At 40.5% G+C, this 21,511-nt stretch overlaps 2 protein-coding genes across 5 annotated transcripts in view; one reads left to right on the forward strand and one right to left on the reverse strand.

Moving 5' to 3' along the window:
• NDUFAF2 (NADH:ubiquinone oxidoreductase complex assembly factor 2) overlaps positions 1 to 12,036 on the reverse strand; it is a 63,982-nt gene extending 51,946 nt beyond the window's left edge. Inside the window, exon 1 of the mRNA XM_032097569.1 lies at positions 11,798 to 12,036. Within this exon, the coding sequence (XP_031953460.1) occupies positions 11,798 to 11,924 (127 nt within the window). The 5' untranslated portion in view covers positions 11,925 to 12,036. The remainder of the gene's footprint in view (positions 1 to 11,797) is intronic.
• An 87-nt stretch (positions 12,037 to 12,123) lies between these two features.
• Positions 12,124 to 21,511, forward strand: part of ERCC8 (ERCC excision repair 8, CSA ubiquitin ligase complex subunit) — a 33,683-nt gene continuing 24,295 nt past the window's right edge. For 2 of the 4 annotated variants that reach the window (XM_032097565.1, XM_032097567.1), the window contains exons 1-3: positions 12,125 to 12,264; positions 14,290 to 14,385; positions 14,534 to 14,635. In XM_032097565.1, the coding sequence (XP_031953456.1) occupies positions 12,188 to 12,264; positions 14,290 to 14,385; positions 14,534 to 14,635 (275 nt within the window). In that variant the 5' untranslated portion in view covers positions 12,125 to 12,187. Of the gene's footprint in view, positions 12,265 to 14,289; positions 14,386 to 14,533; positions 14,636 to 21,511 lie in introns of all 4 variants that reach the window. The other 2 variants (XM_032097566.1, XM_032097568.1) reach the window with 2 other exon arrangements.

Consider the following 21,511-nt stretch of genomic DNA (forward strand, 5'->3'; position numbering starts at 1 on the left):
CATATTGCTATGTATCTTTCCATTCTATCTTCCTGTTTGTAGTTGTGTGCACTAACTTTTCTTCCTCTTGGAGCTTAATATCCCTCTTACAGACACAAAATACCAATCAGTACATGTGCTCATTAAATTCCAAAGCTTGTGACATTTTCAGTTCCTACAGCCCTGACCACCGCCTGGAGAAGTCTGCCAGAATCCACCCTTTCTTTGATCTCTTCTAAAATTCATACTGACTGCAATTTCTGCTGATGCTGTCTCCAGATCATCTGGATGAAAGAGGCTAGTCAAATCATTTCTTCACTTCAAGAAGGATGAAATAGCATGCTGTTTTTCATACACACATGGCCATAAACAAGGGACATTTAGAATTTAAGATCTCACCTCTCTATTTCATCATTTCCAGTCCCTCAGCCTGTCACACTCATTTCTCGATGTTCTTCCTTTCTGTGCAACCCCTGTTCCCACAGCCTGAGGATGAAACTGATGCTTCCCTCTCCTCAAAGCAAAGCAGTTCTTATATCTGAAAATCTGGCCTTAAAATTATAAAGCCTCTGGTGACAGAACTTGTTACTTTAAAAATCTAAAAAGAACACAATAAACTTACAGCACAAAGCAGAAGCCAGACCTAATTCTTTACCACCTTCTCTATTCTTCAGGAGAACTTTAAAAGGTTACAGTAGTCCACAGGGTAGCATGTCAACCTTATTCAGCTCCTTTTAACCTCTTCTACTGAGGTTTCTCAGCTGCACTCTTTTGTTAAGCTTTTTGTCATTTTATTTTATCCGTTTTTAAAACAACAGCATAGCCTCACTGCTTTTATTTAAATGCTTAATTTTATTTGTGGTCTTATTTTACAGTAAGATTTAACAAACAATTTCTAAAAAAGATACACCAAATTAGGCACCAGCAAAAACGGACACTGAAAATTTTCACATCAGAATCACAAGTGACAAAGCACATATAGAGTATTTATAATCTTGTTTACCCAAATTCATGTAAATAATGCACTGAAATTTATACACACATATTAGAAAAAATGTTTTCTGTACCTGCTACTGACATTCTTGCACTCTCTTTTGTAAAATCTGTTCTTTTATTTCCCAACACGATTTGAAATACTAAAACTTTACACAGAGTAGGTGATTTGTTCTTTTTATGCATAGTAATAATGGATTTTTTTCCTCCTTTGGAACCAGAAAAGTAAGTTAAATTCTCCTTGTACTTCAGAATAATGAAACTAAAAGGCATTTTAGTCACAAAGCAGGCACGATGATATGCCAACAATCCTGATTGATATAATGAACATGTTTGCAACACTCTCACCCCTGTTACTCCGAGCTCCACAGGTGTGAGCTGTTCAAATTGCCATGATTTAAAAACTCTGCTAAGATTTTTCTACCTATTAAAAACACCTATCTTTCTAGCACTACACTTCTTTTTTCTTTCTATACACAATAGAAGAGAGCTATTAACACAAGGAGATTTTTTTAAAGTTGTTTTACTATCTGATTTTTTGGCAAAGAGACCTAAAAAAAAGATATCCACGCAAAACATTACCTCTCCACACATTTCTACTGAAATAATCAACAGCTTTTCAAGCCAAATGCACAATAATTAACTTACAAACGTACAGCATATGAATGTTAATAGTAGCAGGTAGACTGCAACAATATCAGCATCTCAGTTTAATACCAACATATACACTGAAGTTCAAACCTGGCTGTAGCAATGGCCAGATAATATGCAAGTTACTACCTGTCCATATGACAGGCAGGTACTTATTGCAATTCCTGTTTTTTCAAGTCAGAGAGATTAACATACCATGCCTCTTGCCAGTTTGCTTCTGGCAGCTAAAGAAAAACATATGGAACAGATTATCATGAGTGCCCTCATGAGGCACATCCAGGAGAATGAGGAAATCAGGCCCAACCAGAATGTGTTTAGGAAAGGCAGGTCCTGCTTGAGCAACTTGCTCTCCTTTTATGACCAGGTGAGCCCCTTAGTGGATGAGGAAAAGGCTGTGGATGTTATCTACTCAGGCTTCAGTAAAGCCTTCAATACTGTGGCCCATGGCAACCTCCTGGAAATGCTGGCAGCCCACAGCTTGGACAGGCACACTTATCTCATAAAAAACTGTGTGGATAGGTGAGCCCAGGGAGTGGTGAATGGAGTTACATCCAGCTGGTGGCTGGTCATGAGTGAGGCTCCCCAGGGCTCGGTAGTGGGGCCAACCCTGTTCAATTTCCTTACTGATGATCTCAATGAGGGGACTGAACGCACTGTCAGTGAGTTGGCAGATGACACCAAGTTGGGTGGGAGCATTATCTATTGGAGGGATCTGGACAGGCTGGATTGATGGGCTGAGGCCGATGGTGTTCAACAAGGCCCAGTACCGGGTCCTGCCCTTGGGTCACAACAACCCCAGGCAGTGCCACAGGCTGGGCCAGAGTGGCTGGAAAGTGCCCAGTGGAAAAAGGCCTGGGGGTGCTGGTGACAGCAGCTCAACATGAGCCACGGTGTGCCCAGGTGGCCAAGAAGGCCAATGGCATCCTGGCCTGGATCAGCAATAGTGTGGCCAGCAGGACCAGGGCAGGGATTGTACCCCTGTACTTGGCCCTGGTGAGGCCACACATATATTTGGTTGTAATAAATACATAAACTGTATGAGGAATTTATGTTTCAGTTAAAAATATATGAACACTCTAAGTATCACTGCATGTTCTACTGCAAGAACATTTAATCATGTACCAAGCTATGGCAATGCCCTTGAGTGCTGTGTCCAGTTCTGGGCCCCTCACTCCAAGAAAGACATTGAGGTGCTGGAGGGAGTCCAGAGAAGGGCAATGGAGCTGGGGAAGGGTCTGGAGCACAAGTCCTGTGAGGAGCAGCTGAGGGAGCTGGGGGTGTTTATCCCGCAGAAAAGGAGGCTCAGGGGTGACCTTATTGCTCTCTACGACTTTTGCCTGACAGAAGGCTGTAGCCAGGGGTCAGCCTCCTGTCTCGGGCAACTTGTGACACGACAAGAGGAAATGGGCTCAAGTTGTACCAACGGAGGTTCAGGTTGGACATCAGGAAGAATTTCTTCATGGAAAGGGGCTGTTAAACTTTGGAACGGCCAGGGAAGTGGTGGAGTCACCATCCCTGGAACTGTTCACTCAACAACTGGATGTGGCACTTAGTGCTGTGGTTTAGTTGACATGGTGGTGTTGGTCATAGGTTATACTAAATGAACTCTGAGGTCTTTTTGATACCTTTATGATTCTATATCACTGCAAACAAACTTGGATTTTTCAAATATTAATGCTTTTATAATCTGCGATGAGCTCTTCAAAGTGCAATTGCTTTGCTATGTAATGTATCAGCCAGATTGAAAAGCTATTTTGTCATTCCAGAATTATTGTCCTAGCAACTGGCAATCTGCAGTGAAAGTTTTATTTCTGTACAAACATACATACACACAATTATTTTAGAACTATGTTTCTGTATTCTATAGCCTCTCCAGAAAGGAATACTCAGTGAGCTGTCAGTACTTGCTGTTCTTCTTGAAACAACGTTGCCACCACCTGGACAAACCTCTAAATGCCAGGTATTGCTGGGGTGTGAGAGTCTGTACCAGAAAAAAAACGAACACACACTTTCTCCATAGAATTATTTCCATAACCAAGATAATTAAATCTTCTCAAATTTGGTTTTCTATACATGAATCAATATTCAAATTCTGTGTTTCATTAGTATCTTAACATTAGACATGTAAAACTAAAATTTATTAGCTTTCCACCAACATTTGAAAAACTAACTTGAGAAACTACTTTTTATGCTCAGTAATATTATTTACCTGCAATTCTCAACAACCAGCTTACAAATGCTTCATACAATCACTATCAGTTTCTGCCTCTTCCTCAGACTTCATTCCTGTTAGCAAGGAAGCTAACATTCAGAGTCAAAAGAAAACCATAGCTTTTATCTCTGAAGATATGCTTTGAAAATTTGTTGTTTCTTCCACTCTCTCCTATTCATTGTAAAGCATTACAGGAATGTTTCAGTCTAGTCTTCAATAAAAAACTGTATTTTATACAAGATTTTGAAGAAAAGTAGAAATTCTACTCTAAACCTCTGATGCACAGGAAGGTGACAGGCTACTATCCAAAACAGAAAACAAGGAGCTACTAAAGCTATCAGAGAAGATTCCTTTATTCTCAACAGAATGTTAAATCTTTCTAACTTTCATTAAAAAGTGTACATACTTCCACTGAAGACTGAATTCAACTAGATATAGGACAACATATATATAATGCAACTGAATACTTAGTACTTTTCTTCATATAGAATTCTTCTTCATACATTTCTGGTTTGTTGAGAATTTAGTGCACAAGATACAGGCTTATGCAAATGTGAGTGGGCATTTCACCTGAAGAAAATGTTTCTCACAGAGGTCAGTGCTTCCTTCAATTATAAGCAACAAAATTTACAACTGAAACTTGGTAATGCCACATGTATTTCTCAATGGTATTTAATAAGAGTATTGAGAAATTTTAGCTTACCACTTTCCTTCTTAAAGCCCACAGCATCAGAAGTTTAGGCTGCATATGGCCCCTAATGCAGAGCTTGTGCAACATATAAAAACCTATGGAATACAGAAGGCTTTGTGCTTTTTCCAGCAGTTCCTGATAAGCTGAAGGTCCAAATCAAGTCAAACCTGAGTATGCTGCTCCCATAAAGAGAACTTTAAAACTTAAGTCATGCTTTTAACACTCCTATATAATGTTTGAAATAAACTGACCTCTTGATCATGACCTACTGTTCTTATAAAAATTTGCATATGCTGGTACTTAACAATGCACATTTAAACTCTTAATCATTGTAATAGATAAGAGTACAAATGAAGATATTGAAAAAGTTTAAATATAACCTGCTCATTAATCAGCCTTTTGAAGAAAAAACTATATACCAGATGTTAAGTATTTAGGGCTCCTTATCTTCCTGCATTTTTATAATAAATTGGTTATTCAGAGTCTTTATAAATTATTTTCAATGGAAATGGAATCAACTATTCCCAGCAAGATATATTTGGCTGTAATAAATACATAAACTGCATGAGGAATTTGTTTTTCAATTAAAAATATATGAACACTAAGTATCACTCCATGTTCTACTGCAAGAACAATTAATCATGTACCAAAGCTATGGCAATGCCAACAGTATGTTATGTAATAAGAAAAATAAATTACTTACATTGATAAATCTAGTCTATTTAGTGAAATACTTGTCCAAGATACTGAAATGAGTCATCAATTACTACAACTCAATCACCTATTCCCATCTTTTATCACAACCAACTGAAGAGATATCTCAGAGTTAATGAGTGATGCTGGACATTCCTCTCATTACAAGCTTGGTGTAGTTGTAATATTTTATCACTGTCATCACTTTAAGGTGATCTTGTAAAAACCCACCACTTACAGAAAGTCATTAAGTACAGAACCATCTTTACATTCAAATAAGCCCATCTCATTATGTTGTTGAAGGTCTAACCTTCAACACAGATCATAGTTTTTTCCCCCACCTGAAAATCAAAGCTCTTGATAAACATTAAACAATGTACCTTATCTCCAGTTTCATGTTTTCAGGAAATTAAATACTCTAATTTTGAATTCTCCCATATTCCTTGTGAGAGAACAGTTAATTTTTTAGGAACTTTTCACTCTATATTGGCACGTAGTTTCCATAACTCTTTTTCTATTTCTAGCCATTACTTTCTTTACTGAATCTAATGACTGCTCATTCTTATAGTCTAGGGACTTCGAACATTCACTTTCTCTCTTTCAAGAAAAATAAGACAACCAGACTGAAACAGCATTATTTTACATCTGTCTTCCCTTCCACTCCAAAATGCCAATCCTTTCTATATTCACCCAGGAGAATTACAATACTCTTGCAAACTCATGTATTTTTGCAATTACTCATTAGAACATTTTGAATGAAGGCAAAACACATGTTAAAATCAGCACTTGCATATCACTGACACTTCTTTAATCTCCACAATTATTCCCTTCATCCCAACAAAACCTGTTCAAGTTGCTGGCTCTTCTCCTAAGAACCTAATTACTCAGAGGCAGTCAAAATCAGGAATGCAAGGTAACTTTCCTATGATGACAAAGAGGTAAAGGTGGTCTCAGGGTACACTTGCTATATCTTGAGTTTGACCTGGACATCCAAGAGCTTAGGATATTGGTGAGACTACATCTACTGTAGTGACTTGAACCAAAGCAAGTGTGGTTTTGTAGATAATCCTGTGTTGTCTCTACTTACCATGTGCTGATTTGGATCTTGAAGTAGTTTTTAAGTGCATAACTTGCTTTTTTTAAGAAGAAATCCTCATTTATAAAAAATTTCAAAAAATAGCAGCATATTAGGTACCATGGCAACATGAAAGCCATACCTGCAGCATATACCTAACAATTTTTTTACCCCTTTGACATTTACGAAGCCTGTATTGCAGATACTCGGTCCTGGAAAACAGACTAAATTTAACCTTAAGTAAACTCTCTGAATCACAGATGATGGAGGTGTAAAGAAACTCAACATCAACCACTTGTATACACTGACCTGCTCCTACTACTCCCTACTACCGACAAGGCCCCAGGTTCCAAGAGTGTCCTGGACGCTGGACTGAGTGTAGAAGAGCGCAATTCACAAGAGACAGAAAAAAAGCCATGAATTCTTTGCATCACACTCTCCATTATTCTGTTCCAAACCCCTGCCAAAGACCAAGGCAGGCCAAAAGAAAGGTATCAGATGACTTTTGATTGAAGCAGAAGGTGGCAGAGATACTACTATTTACTCTCACCTCCAGCTTAAGGTGGGATGCTGGTCCGAAACAAAGTCCAGCCTGTCCTGATAGACCTACCCTGTCTAAGTGAAGAGAGAGAAAGCAAGACCTGTCTGGTTTATACTGTCTTTCTGCAATATTTGATTGATCCAGTCCAGTACAAAGGGATCAAGCCATCAGGCCCGGCACTGTGCTAGAGATATCCAGTCCTCCCTAAATCCATAAGGCAGACAGCAAAGCATGGTGCAGACACACTGCAGTGACCTTGCAATGAAACCTGCGCACAACAGCTCACTGGTTTCCTCTACAACTCATTTTCTTTCCAGTGCTGTTCCCACCCTGCACTGGTCTCTATATGGTTAGGACACTGGGTGAGCTATGAATCATATACATGCTGCAGATCTTCCTAATGTACAACAAATATTGCTTGTTTTTAACACTTCAAAAGAGAGCATTGCTTTCTCAGCACTTTTACATTCCTAGTTTCTTTTAAAAACTGACAGTCAGAAATTTTCTGTGTACATTTTAACTTCTATAGACCTTCCTCAATTTCTATTACCTTCACCACCCATATCTTTAAACTTCTTCACAAAGTTACTAAAGTCCACAAATGCCAGGTGTGACCCTGTTTGTACAGCACAGGATGCTATTCAAAAATGTTGTGAGAGGCAGTTAGTTACCACCACCAAAGGCAGCAACCTTCTGTAATCACTTCACTACTGTCAGAATGAATTTTCTCCTCAGCCACAAGCCTGAGGGAGAATTGGCACTATCCTGCTCTGGAATAGATGAAACTTTGTATCATTTCTATATTGACACTGTAAGGATGGCCATCCACAGAAATAAAGGCACAAATTACAGTGGAAATGAATTAACGAGTGTGTGGGGAAATTTAATGGACATAGAATCTCCTACATCCAAGTAACCCCAAACAACAAAGGTCAGGGAGAACTGTATCTTAAAACAATAGTGAACATTCACAAAGAAGTCCATTTTGTAAGGGAAGTGGATGATAGTCTGTCAGCTGGAAATGTAGGAAGCAAATGGGTATCCAAATTAAGAGGTCACAGATATGAAATTTGTAACAGCACAATACTTTGATACATGCTGTACGACAGTAAATTTGTCAGTTGTGTAGATCCATGTTCTCAGAACCCTTTAACCAATAAATTATATGCTTTCTTTTTAAATAAGTATGTCTTCATCCCAGCTGGTCCCCTAGTTGAGTTGTATGGCAGTTTGACAGTGACTTGCCATGAAATACTCACAGCTACTTCCCATTTCCTCCTGCACAGTTTGGCCTGCAAATGTAGTAAAAATGCTTTATTGTTCTTCATCCAAATGCCTCATAAAAACTTTTGAGTAGTTCTGCCTTCGACAGGCAGCCAGTGGATTCCCTGCATCTGACAGGGTAGCATTTCAGACTACTCCAAGAACAGTTGCTAGCCTCCTATGCATCTGCATAGCAAATTCATAACCCATATTCTTAAATTTTGCACACAAAAAGGTCTAAAAACCATTGAAGTTTGTCCAAGCAGAAAAAAAATTTGATACGAATGTAGCTTCTCAAACCAACAACTTCACATCAGTTTTCACTCACTACCTTGTGAATATACTTAGGAGACACTGCTTCTCAATTTTTCCAGCACTCATACCAGTTCATATGACTCACAGAGGTTTTTTTCTTTTGTGGTCACTAAAAACTTATTATTTAGCCCAGGTAATTTATTGCTGTACTTCCTGGTCTTCATCCACATTAAGGTAATTTGTACTTGTTCTTTTAACCACTGGAAGAGGTACAGCTATGAGATGTCCTATGTAAGTTTTCACTGATTCTTCCTAAGACATTCACAGAGTATTTCCTGTCTGTTTTCACAATTTTTTGAAGCCTGATGCTGTTTTCATTCTACTTATTTCCCTCTCTCCTTAATGACTGTTAAAACCCACATCTCATGGTCAAGTATGTCTAACAGTGAGTACCAGCAACTACCGCAACACAGGACAAATCAATAGAATAAAAAGCAACATTTGATCACTTTCATAAAAAGAAATCACCATCAATTTCCTGTTAGTGGAAGTCATGCTTCTTTCAGAGTTCTGTCATTCTGCTGATACTGAGGGATTAAGGGTTTTTTTAGATCAAGCTAAAGGACAGTGACAAATATACAGAAAATAAGCAGAATTCTTACAAGTTGTATTTTCACAAAATCATAGCAGTAGTATTTCCCACATGAACTCTCCTGTTCTTTAATTACATAAAAAAAGAATAAGGGAGAAATTTCCGACTATGAATAATCTGACACTCACTGACATAGAAGACGTCATCTTATTCCTCAGCATGTCAAATTTCAGATGATTTGTAAAAAGCCTTCTCTTAATTTGATGCCAAAGATGGAAGAGAAGAATGGGAAGAGTGAATTAAACATTAGGCCTTTGCCAGATTCCTTATTCTGCCTTTTAATACACATTTTTTCCCAGATAATATGCATTTGACTGGGTCAAACCAGAGGAATTAAAAAGCTTAAGGGTAAACTGTTAGAAAAAACTACGGTAAGTATGGTTAGGAATTATTAGACACTTTGTAGACGTTCCAGCTTTTCTCTTTGTTTCAAGACATCTTGCAGAACCTTATGCCATTTAACTGTTTATCCACTTCATTCCCACTTCTGTGCCATTTCCAGCTTGCAATTTATTCTTCATCAGTCATTTTATTTTATTGTTTTATTGAAGTTTTCTACAGGAAGTAGAAAACTATTTTCAACATCAAATAAATGACTGTGAAAAGATAGCAGTGAGAAAGAAAATAGAGAAAAGAGAAGATCCCTCCCTTCTGGTGGCAGTAAAATATTGTGTCAGGGCAAGCTGGTGGTGCAGAATTTTCAACATATCAAGTGAAAGTTAAGCAGAAGAATGAGAGAAAAAAACCTACTAACAGAGGAATACTGATAATTCAGCAGATCTGCATTGTGTGAGCTGTATAACTGAAACAGACTTCAGGCAAGAGCCTAAAGATTCACATAAGTACTGTTCTCACAGACTACAGCCAGAGCAGCAAGTGTGGAGCATTTAAGAGCCAGTCCTTCCTGTCAAAGCGAAATTGGAGCAACTTCAGCTGTGGAGTGTAATTCTCAGTATTCTTACAGTCCATCTGAAGAAAAACTGGGAAACATAAGGGCTGCCACAATGTGTTAGATACAACTATTTCAATTCTTTACTAACTTTAAAAGCCTCTTATACTGTGCTCCTGCAGAGTTCAATAGCTACGTTCCACCTCTCCTGTCCTCCTACTGGCACTACACCTAAAGTTCCAAACATAGAGGTAAACCTTAAAGTTGCAGCAGTTGGCTTTCACTGTGAAAGGCATGCCAGCATAAATCCTAATATTGAGAAAAAACTACCACTATTTCTGACAGAAGTAATTTTTAGCTGTTTAATAGGGACTGACACTGCAGCAATCACACAGAAGAACTCTTGACTGTAGTTTTCACTGTTTCTTGTTGCTAAAAGACAAAGCCTTTTGTACACTCCTCAATGTCACCATGAACCCCAACAGTGAGAAGAGCAGAAGTTGAAAGCAGGATCAAGAAACCTGGAAGCATATTAACCATAGCAGCACATTAACCCTGAGGAAAAACACACTACTGACAAAAGGATGTTCACAATTTCTTCCCAGATACTTGTCTGACACTTGCTTTAAGTCACTGCCAGTTGTTCAGGAAGTTGCACAGCAAAACAGGTCAGGCCAACTGCTCTGAAGGGAAAATGACTCCAACTGACATTATGTGTTTCTAAAAAGAAGGTGTACTGGTCAAGTAACTATACAGTCTCAGACTTTCTGCTTCTCTTTGTATTCTGAAGAATACCGAGTAAAAATACCTCCACAGTCTCGGGATGCTCTAGCTGATGCAGTTATACAAAAGATGTGCAGTACAGCAAGCAGATAAACAAGCCTGTGCAGGGAGAGGAAAGAGGACTGTGAAACATTATAGCATGTGCATCTGGCCATCTTCAGGGAACCTGCCTTCCATTATTTATACATAGTGCAGCATATCCATAGAGAATAAAGGCATCCATAGACAGTAAGCGCATCCACACTCCTGGAATAAAGACAGAAACCTAGAAAAGTGTTTTTCTACAGGAGTGGGATACATGTACATGTAAGAATTAATTTCACAGAATAACATCATCAGTTAGGTTGGAAAAGACCTCTGAGATCATCAAGTGCAACCTATGACCAACACCACCATGTCAACTAAACCACAGCACTAAGTGCCACATCCAGTTGTTTAGTGAACAGTTCCAGGGATGGTGACTCCACCACTTCCCTGGCCGTTCCAAAGTTTAACAGCCCCTTTCCATGAAGAAATTCTTCCTGATGTCCAACCTGAACCTCCGTTGGTACAACTTGAGCCCATTTCCTCTTGTCGTGTCACAAGTTGCCCGAGACAGGAGGCTGACCCCTGGCTACAGCCTTCTGTCAGGCAAAAGTCGTAGAGAGCAATAAGGTCACCCCTGAGCCTCCTTTTCTGCGGGATAAACACCCCCAGCTCCCTCAGCTGCTCCTCACAGGTCTTGAGCTCCAGACCCTTCACCAGCTTCACTGCTCTTCTCTGGACTCCAGCTTTTAAAAGCATATGCAGAAGCGCTCTGAATTACCAAGAACAGTAAATAATTACTGCCTGCCTACCAACTTAGTACAGGCTGCGCTCCGAAACCCTCCAGTGATTGGCTTTACGGTTATTATGGCATTAGCCTACTGAGAAACCCGCATGTGTTTCCCGATGCGCGGAACGGGCCCGCCCTCGACTCCCTCGGCAGAGGCACTTTCCTTCCCTTTACTGATCAAGCCACTATTTTTTATCAGCCGCTGTCCAGCCGCCCCGCCGGCTGCGGGTGAGGGGCCGCGCAGGAGGGCGGGGCGCGGCTCCCCCCGCGCCTGCCTGGAGCCGCCAGCGCGGCCCCCGTGCGTACCTGCCCGCCTCTCGTGCTTGGGCACCCGGTAGTACTTGTTGCCAAACTGGTCGGTGCCCACCAGCTCCTTGGTGGGCCCCACGAGGCGCTGCCGCAAAGCGCGGAGTGCCCGCCAGGCGCGGCTCATGCCGGGATCCCGACGGCAAGGCCTCCACCCACAGACACCGGGACGGTGACACGGGACACAGCGCACGCACCGCGCTTCGCCTCCGCCCCCGTCCCGCCTGAGGGCGCCCAGCGCCGCCCCGCCCCGCCCGATGCCGCCTATGGGCGTCGGGCGCGCCAGCAACGCTGGTTGCCATTGGCGCGCGCCGGCCCGCCCCCAGCCAATCCCGGCCGCGCCCGCGACAAGATGGCGGCGTGGCGCGGAACGGGCCGGGCGCTCTCGCCATGTTGGGGCTCATGGCTGCTCGCCAGGCCGGGCTGGATGACCCCGCGCGGCTGCGCCGGGCCGAGCGCACCCGGAGGTACCGGGGCCGGGGCGGGTGTCCCTGCGTGGGGAGGCCCTGGAGTGGCAGCCCCTGGCTCCGCCTTGCCGCCGAGCCTCATTTGGCCCGGCCCGCGGTGGGGCGGCCCGGGGCGGGGTGAGGGGCTGCACCGCCGCAGCCCGGCTGTCCGTGGGGGCCGGGGCGGAAGAGCCGGGCAGCCGCCCCAGCCGCTCTCCGTGCCCACCCGCCTCGGAGTGCCCCGTGGGGTTGTGGCGTGCGTGGGTCAGCAGCCCTGCTGTTTGTGTACGGTGTACTCCGCCCTGGGCGGAGTGCACACAGCGCGGTCAGCTGTGCCTCACTCCCTGCAGCTCTGTTACTGCCCTTGCTGTGGGCGTGGTTCCTCCAGGGGGTTCAATCCTCGAGCGGCTGTGCTCCGCTTGTGAGGAAACAGGTGTTTGTAATGCTCATGAGCCCTCATCTGCTCCTCCTTCCTTTTCCCAAACCCGGCATTTTGGCAGGTTGAAGAAGAGTTAGATGCAGGGGGTTTATTAGCTTCCTAGCAGTTTTTGTGGGAAGTGGTGGCAACACAGACGGATTTGTTAGTACTCCTGCTAAAGGTTATGATGTGATGTTAGTTCAATATCAGAGAATTTACTTTGCAGCTGTATTTCAAGATAAATCCAATAAAGCCTACCTCCCGTTCAGTCACTCACACAATTCCATCAGGAGGATCTGTGTCGGCGACTTACGGCTTTATGGGGCTGTATCATCGTAGAAGAGATATTTAAAATTGAAATGAATTGTGGTTAATTCAGGAAGCTTCTTTCTGGGTGCATTTTGACAACACAATTATGTCCCTCTGTGCCTTCAGCACTCATGTAGCATTCAGTGTTGAGGATAGTAACACCCTGGACAGACTTAACCTTACTTGGGTAATTGTCTGCTTAGCATTTCGCTTCCTAAACTTTTAAATTTTGACTTAAAAAAAAAAAATCCGTAGTATTAAGTGGATTGTATTTATAGCTGCTTTTTAAAAGTTATATGTTTTAACACATTTCCACAGGGGGATTTCTTGTTTCCTAAAATTTCATCAGGAACTCAAAGGTTTTAAATTGGGTATCTTGTATATGTCAGAATTCTTATTCTAGGTGAATTCTTGTATAACTATATTAAACATGTTTTGAGAGAGCTTAAATGACTTGCTGCTTTTATAGCATGTCTACAGACATGATGTTGGGGACCTGCCCATAGCAACCTAAGGTTCTCACATCAGGATTTTTTGCCCCTCAAGCTGAAGCAAGTAGGGACACTCTGCCTCACAGCTTTTCAGCTGCCTACTTAGTTACGTTTTTGTTGTGGTGGTGGTGTTGTGGTTTGTACAAAGTGGTGCTGTAGAAAGCTCTGATGATCTTGTGAGGCTAAATTTTATACTAGGTAATATGATTTAATGAAGCAGAATATCTCTTTTTTGACTATGTAATATTGGCATATTTAAAAATACAAGCTAAGAATTGCAGGTCAGAAAAGGTTGTCTTGGAAGCTTCGTCATTGAGGGTAGCCTAGTTTTTTTTTAAGGTTGCAGAAAATGTAGCATACAAACTTCGTTTCATTAAAGGAAATACTGTAAACTTGATAAACTAAATCTATTTGTCCACTAGGTGTCCGTAGTTCCAAGCAGGATGAAGCTTGAAAGGCTGCTACATGGTGAAGCTTCAAAGTAGCCAGTATTTGTTGTGATTACAAGGTTCTTAATGATTCTTTTTCTCAGTGCTGTCAAATTACATTCCAGGTTTTGCTTAATGTGTTGACCCCAAGAGCAGCTCTGCTTTTCCTTTGAGCCTGTTTTACATATTTGTTTCTCTTACCTTCCAAACAACAAAGTATTTTTTCTGCCAACTTCACAAGACTTATTTCTATCACCATATCATGTAGTTTTGCAAAAAAAAAAAAAAAAAGGCAAGGATGAGTTAAATGTAACTAGGTTTCAGCTGTTTAGAACTACATAGTAGCATTTGATAATTCTGTTCTTGTACATCTCTCTTTCTTCCTTTTTTTTGTGGGTAGGGTCCTAAGTTTGGAATTAAATAAAGATAGAGATGTGGAAAGAATACATGGAAGTGGTATTAACACCCTCGATATTGAGCCTGTTGAGGGAAGATAGTAAGTATATACTTTACTTGGTAAAAGTGTACGTAAGTAATTCACTGTGTTGTGGTACTATGGATTTGTTTCCTTGTTGAACACACTATTACATTGAGCATATTGAGATTATGAGTGTTTAAACTTTTGTGTCTATTAACACTTTCAGCATGTTATCTGGTGGATCAGATGGTGTTATTGTACTTTATGACCTTGAAAACTTGAGCAGGAAACCAAGTTACACATGTAAAGCACTTTTTACTGTTGGAAGGTAAGTACTCCAAAAGTCTTTTAACGAAGTATATACCCCTTGTGTGGCAAGAATTAAACCTGCAAATTAATGTCTGTTCTTATTTCTAGGATAAAAGGACTGTAGAAAATAGTGCCAGAAATCTTTGAAGGCTAGTCGCAAAGATTGTTTCTTAATTTGTCTACTCTAATAGTTACAATATATGTACAGTGACTCTGATATTGTTTGAGCAAATCTATAGGAGTTTCAAAAGTTAAAATGAAGGACAACAATTGTACTCATATGGAAACTAAAGTTAGACAGTTTTACATTGCTGTAGACACCACAAAAAAAAGTCACACCTAATACTCTAACTTCGTATTTTAACACTAGAAAAAGAAGACACGGGGAAAAAAAAGAAAACCCAAACCTTCCTCTAGTTCATAATTTTTCACCTGTGCGTTTTCTTATTGTTTCATGTTGAAATTTGGTGCCTCTATGCCAGTAACTGAGAAAGACATTTTGGTACTGCTGTAGAAATATTCCATGTACTCCCCAAATATATATAATGCATGTATTTGAGTGAATATACTTCTAAGCAGAAGAATTACTTGCATAATCCCGTTTGTCTGTTCAGAAAAAAATCTAATACCTATTTGCAATTGTTTATTTTCCCTCTCTCTGTTTCCAGCTTTCCTAGTAGCTTTTTTTAGTTTTAGTTTTAGGTGTTCAGCAGGTACAGAAGTGATTTATACAGAACTTCTTAAGAACATGTTTGAATGAAGACAAATATGTTACTGAAAAAATTGGATGTATTTTTCTAAAGAACAGGGTACCACCATGCTGTGTGTAATCTTTATAAAGAGTCAAAGTCTTTATTGATTTGTCAGGCTGTCCCTGCAGGCAATACAAATTTTTCCATTATAGACATTAAGTCTTCTAGCAAAAGCTGGTTTTTCCTTTATTTGGATAGTAGGGTTATCTAGTAGATTAGAACTTCATGTAAGACTCACAGTAAGAGATATTCTACTTTGTAAAAGTTTGGTAGCTGCATTTTCCCCTTATTTTTTCCCAGTCTACAAATTACTTGAAGCCTAAGAGTCAGAGTCATCAGGAGTCAGATATACAACAGCAGAACAAATTTGTAACAATAAAAGGCCTTAACAATATCTAGGACCATAAGAAAGAAAAATGCTAATAGAACATACATCACCACCAATGGATAGGAACAGAATCTACTGCTGCGTTTTGTAAGTGTTGATGGCTGGGCTTCTTGCACAAGCCTATTTTGAATTGTATTTAAGAACATATAGTGACTGTACATCCCCAAATCTCCAAACTGAAATGAATTCTGAAACAGATGCAGCAAATTGAAGAAATTCATGCTAAGAAGGTACAACATAAAAGCTGTCAAATCTGTGCTAAAATAATGGCATCATTAACTTCAATTAGGTCAGTAGAAATATTCCATCCTTGAAGATTCTGTTTAGGAGCATTGTTAGTTGGTAGTCTAGTTTTTGGCTAGGTACTAATTTGCATAGATGCATCTTTTATTTCTTACCAGTTGAGGCATAAATTTTATTAGTAGAATTGGATTTTGTGTGACACTGCTCTAAATGACAGGCTTATGATTATTATTGCTTAAATTACCTTAGTAGGTTTCTTGCCTCAGTTATTTACTCCTAGTATTCTTCAAGCTTCCTAGTATGTTTCAAATACTTACTGTAGCTAATTAGCTACAGTTTATATATAGCTTCAGATATTTGGAATATTACTCAGAGTTTTTGACATAATAAATGGATTTATACTTAAGAAACACTTTCCCTCTGACTGTCTGGTTCCTATCTTTGAAGGATATAGTAGTGCTGACATGTTGTGAAAGTTTGTCGGTCTTCCAAGTGTGCAGGGCAGAACATAGGTCTGGTCTCAAAGTTGCTTAAAGAATAAGTTCTGCTAGAGGCTCTTTAAAGGTGTTTCTGCATAGACCCTAAACTGGACTTGCTGATGATCCAATAGTTTAGAACACCAAAAGAGATAATTCCTACAGGTGGTAGGCTGTGATTTACCCTGTGTTTCTCATCGAGAATATAGGGCCACTCTTGCAGATTAAAAAAAAAAAAAACCTTTCCCTGTTTTCCTGAGAATCAGCACAGAGAGTTTTAACTGGTTTCATATGATTCATATTGGCCTGTGACAAAAACTGGCATTTGAGAGTAATGAAACAGTACCAGTTTCTAGATGATATACATAATATACAGATAATCTTTAAGGTAGTCTCTACTACTCAAAACATGTCTAGGAAGAATGAATGACAATGGCCTTACTATCCACAGAATTAATTATGTATTTGTCTTTGGCAGAAAAGGCTGGGATATTTTGAGAAATGGGTGAAAATACTTTAGATGGAATGAACTGGGAATACTGTACATCCTGAGACATGAAACTAGGCTGAATGGCATGTAGCCACTACTAAGTTTAGCCAGATCAAAGGTGATTTCTGCAGAGCTACTGAAGAGTTTTTTAGTTCATTCCTCATCCCTGTGGATTATGGTAGAACTGATTGTTCTGGTGCAGAGGTGAACACAGTCCAGTGCTGTGCGCTTACAGTTATTGTAACTGGATAATTAGTTCCATGGGTTTAGATTTTTCTGCACAGTGCATAGAAATCCCTCTCCAGGAGTAAGCTTGCTCTGAGTCAGGCTTGATTTCCTGGCTCTGCAGGTCGTCAAGATTTTTAGCTTGACTTCTGCCATGGTTTAACCCCAGCCAGCAACCAAGTTCTGCACAGATGCTTGCTCACTCCCCTACCAGTAGGATCAGGGAGAGAATCGTAAGGGTAAAAGCTGGAAAACTCCTGGGTTGAGATAGTTTAATACGGAAAGCAAAAGCTGCAAACACAAGCAAAACAAGGACTTAATACACTGCTTCAGCCATCTCCAGGAAAGCAGGGCCCCATCACACATAATGGTCTCTCAGGAAGACAAATGACTTAATTCCAAACATGTCTCCCCCTTTTTCCTTCTTTCCCTCAGCTTTATATACTGAGCTTGATGTTACGTGGTCTGGAATATCCCTTTGGTCAGTTGGGGTCATCTGTCCCAGCTGTGTCTACTCCCAGGCACCCCCAGCCCCCTCACCAGCATGTCAGTATGAAAAGCAGAAAAGGCCTTGGCTCTGTGTAAGCCCTGCTTAGCAATAACAAAAGCATCTCTATGTTACCAGCTCTGTCCAGCACAAATCTAAAATGCATCCCATGGTAGGCACTGTGAAGAAAATTGTTTCTACTCTAGCCAAAACCAGCACACCTCCCTGAAGAATAAATGCATGAAATCTGTTGACTTTTAGCACTGTGCCAGAGTAACAGGCCATTCTAGGGTATGCCTCAGAGATGGAGGAGCAATGCAGAAATCATTAAACTAAGCTCAAAAGTCACTCAATACCTCTTGCTTAGTATTGTCAGTGCTGGCTTCAGGTAACTCTCCTTAAAGGTGTCTTTTCGTTTGTAGCAACCCAAGTGACCAGAAAGGTTTATTAGCTCAGATTAAATCAGGTCTATAGATGTCATGTAGAAAGGGAAGATTTCCTCAACTCCTCGTGTTGGATTAGTCTGTCAGTGCCCTGGGAAAGCTAAGATCTTTGTGCCCAACCAGCCCCTCAGCGCACTGTTAAGGGACCCTTCACTGAACAGTCCTGCTGGATCGGGGAGTGGTTCAATGGCCTTGTTCAGGGACACACACCAACAGCATAAGAGAGACACCTCAGTGGGGCTTCCCACTTTATTTGAGTATATTACCCACTGCCAGAGACTGCCAGTGTCCATGAAGGACTCACTAACTGTGGAGTAACACTCTTTATTAATACGAGAAAATTGTGACAGGTTAAGGTTGAAGGCCTGCCAGTCGATGTTTGTGACTGAAAACATGTTCAGACCAATATACAGACAAGATTTAATTCCTACTAAAGCGCACATAGAGTAAGGTTCTTACCAACAGGTGTCCCTCTGGGGAAGAAGAGACGGATCACTGTGTTAACTGATCCCAGAAGTTATGATGGGATCTTCCTCAGCTTTTCACCATTCTTGACTTACTTCTATACTATTCCATTATGTTTAGTTGGAGCTTGAGTTACTGTACCTTTGCTACTGATTGGTGTAAAATTCTCTCCCTTTCCTCTTAAAGATACAGTCAATCAAAGGCAGAGTGCGTGCTCGATGAGGCTCAATCTTACCTTGGGGGTGGGTAACTTGGAATTAGCTCAGTTGATTAGAGCATGGTGCTAATAATGCCAGGGTTCTGGGTTTGATTCCTGTATCAGTTGTTCACTTAAGAGTTGGACTTGATGATCCTTATGTCTTCCAATTCAGAATATTCTGTGATTCTGAACTTTGGGATAGAGGTCTGTGTTAGTATTACAATTAGATGATAATGAACCAAGTTCATCCAGGGTGGGTGATTTCACCACAGTTGCTGGTTCAGCAGCAAGACATCTTCTCCTATCTCCCTTGGTGGACAGGTGCTATGTGGTTTATCAGCTAGAAAGTACCCCTCCCTGCACGGAGTTCAACAGTGCCTGGCCATGGTGTCTTGTCTCCATCCCCCATTTCATGCTGCTTAGCAGGTGCTTGAGGTTGCAGATTGTGTGTATGGAGAATCATTGTGGAATAGCTTTCAGTCATGCTCACCACATTCCATCCAGAAGCAACTGCACTTGACCCTATAATTCCCGTATCATTATAACTTCTGTTAGGATGTCAATGTGACTTCTCAGTTTCCTCTAATTTTACCCCCAGCCATTTTTCCACATAATCCACCCATGACTAGTCACTCAAGCTTCACAATATCCAAATAGAATCTGAGAATGTTTCACACTTTTATGCAGTGTGGATCATCTAATATGTTCCTAGTTTGTGGTTATCTGGTATTAGTGGGGATAGCAAATAGGCGAATGGTTTCATAATCATCCAAACCCTAACATACAATATAAGTATTAGAACAAAAAGCAAAAAAGTTACCATCAACAAAACGACAACAGAGTGATGCACTCTGTTGAGAATTCTGGTAGCTGTTGGTGACCATCCAAAAAGGGTGTCCCACCACTGGTGTTCTCCATCTTTCTTCACCTACTCCATCACATAATTTATTTCTTCCACATGATAATGGACAGCAAATGAAGCCTGTTGTCCAGATAGACTTCATTTTTTTGGATTTGTTTTCAACTAGCAGCTCAGGTCTTTGTGCTGTAACAATTTCTTTAACAGCATGAGGTTCATACCAATGGGAGTAAGCTGCAATCTTGAATCAGAGTATAATTAGATTCTAATATTTTAATAGGATACAATAGGAGCTGATTAACTAAAATTACGTTCCATAATGTTGGCAAAGTTATAGCACAATATTAGAGTGATTACTTGTATCTACAATAATGTTATCCACAAATTGAAATCACAAGAGGGTCTCATACAAGCTCATCCTTTACCAATATACACAGTTTCCAAGTTTTCATTAGGATGAGTCTCGAAATGAGAAATATATTGCTCGATGTCAAGACAAATGTCTTGGGTTTTGATGGTGTTACATTCACAAATGTATCCTTGTTGCTCTCCTGCAATGCTCATGTTGGCATCAGTAGTCTCCCATTTATTTCCATCTTTTTAGGTCCATACTCTCTACTCCAGAGAATGAGTATAGTTCTATTGTGGTTTAATCCTAATGCAATGACTTGGGTATATATCATATAGTGAAGCATTATGTATTGTTAACACAAAAGCTGTGGCTGTGCTGCTGATGGGACCACAGGTAAAATTGACTAAGTACCAGCAGAACTGGAATTTCTTTTGAGATTCAGTTGTATTATCCCAAATTACCTCTCAAATTTCAATAGGTAATGGTTTCTTCACCTTCCCTTATGATTGTAGCTGTCATCAATTGCATCCACAGTTGAGCTTGGATAGAAGTAAGAGCTAAAGAAACAGTGATTTGGACTATGCTAAGTGCATCTGTGATCAATTGATGGTCTTCTTCATTAACCCCCTCCCACTGAGGTAATATATCCATTTGAAACGATTGATTAGTTCCCAAAGCCAAAAAGGAAGATCACAGAGGGTGTTTCAGTTTATTTAAGTCACTACTTACTGTAACTAGTTTTGTTCCTTAATAAATCAGAGTCTATGCCATTTAGAACTCCCCATCCTCTTCCCAGGATTTCAGTCACATCCCTCCTGGTTTGCCTGGAAGAAATGAGGGTTAGTTTATGCAAACATGCTGTCCATCCTGCATAAGAGGTTTTCAGGAGCAGTGAGCAAGCTGGTTGGATTGGAAACATTATTCTGCATCAACAGATCGTTGGGTTAAATAACATTTACTGTTGATCTGTATTCTTGACTAAGTAGGAACCAATGTTATAGATGTGAGGAGGCAGTTTGATAGAAGGCTGAGGCTGAGTTGTTAAAAATGACACTTCAGCAGTTTTGAATTGAAGGCCCTAGTTCAATCAAGAGTTCGGGTCTGTTCAAAGACAAATCACAAGTGTTGGATGGGATATTTTAAAGGTATGCCAACACTCAGAAGAACAAGTATGTATGTTTTTTTCCCTTCAGCGTAAGTCACTACACTTTGACATAGCTTACAACAGTATGTAAGACTGTTGTCATGCATTTAGTTATTTTGAATTCAGCATCCTATTGGGATGATGTCTCCTTTAATTCCTTTCAGAGGTGAAAGGTGTTGATTTTCTTTCTCTTCTGTGATGACCCACTCCTTCCTATAAAAGGTAGTGTTATGCAGTGCTGCTGTAGACAAATTTAGGCCAGGCATAGGTACATCCCAAAGTCATAGTCTTGTATCCATGGCAGTACTGAAGATCTACATCTCTGTTTGCATGATCCCCTCCAATACTTACTGCTTGTTGAGGCCAGGACAC

This window comes from Corvus moneduloides, chromosome Z, assembly GCF_009650955.1.
Source record: "Corvus moneduloides isolate bCorMon1 chromosome Z, bCorMon1.pri, whole genome shotgun sequence".
Classification (NCBI taxonomy): domain Eukaryota; kingdom Metazoa; phylum Chordata; class Aves; order Passeriformes; family Corvidae; genus Corvus; species Corvus moneduloides.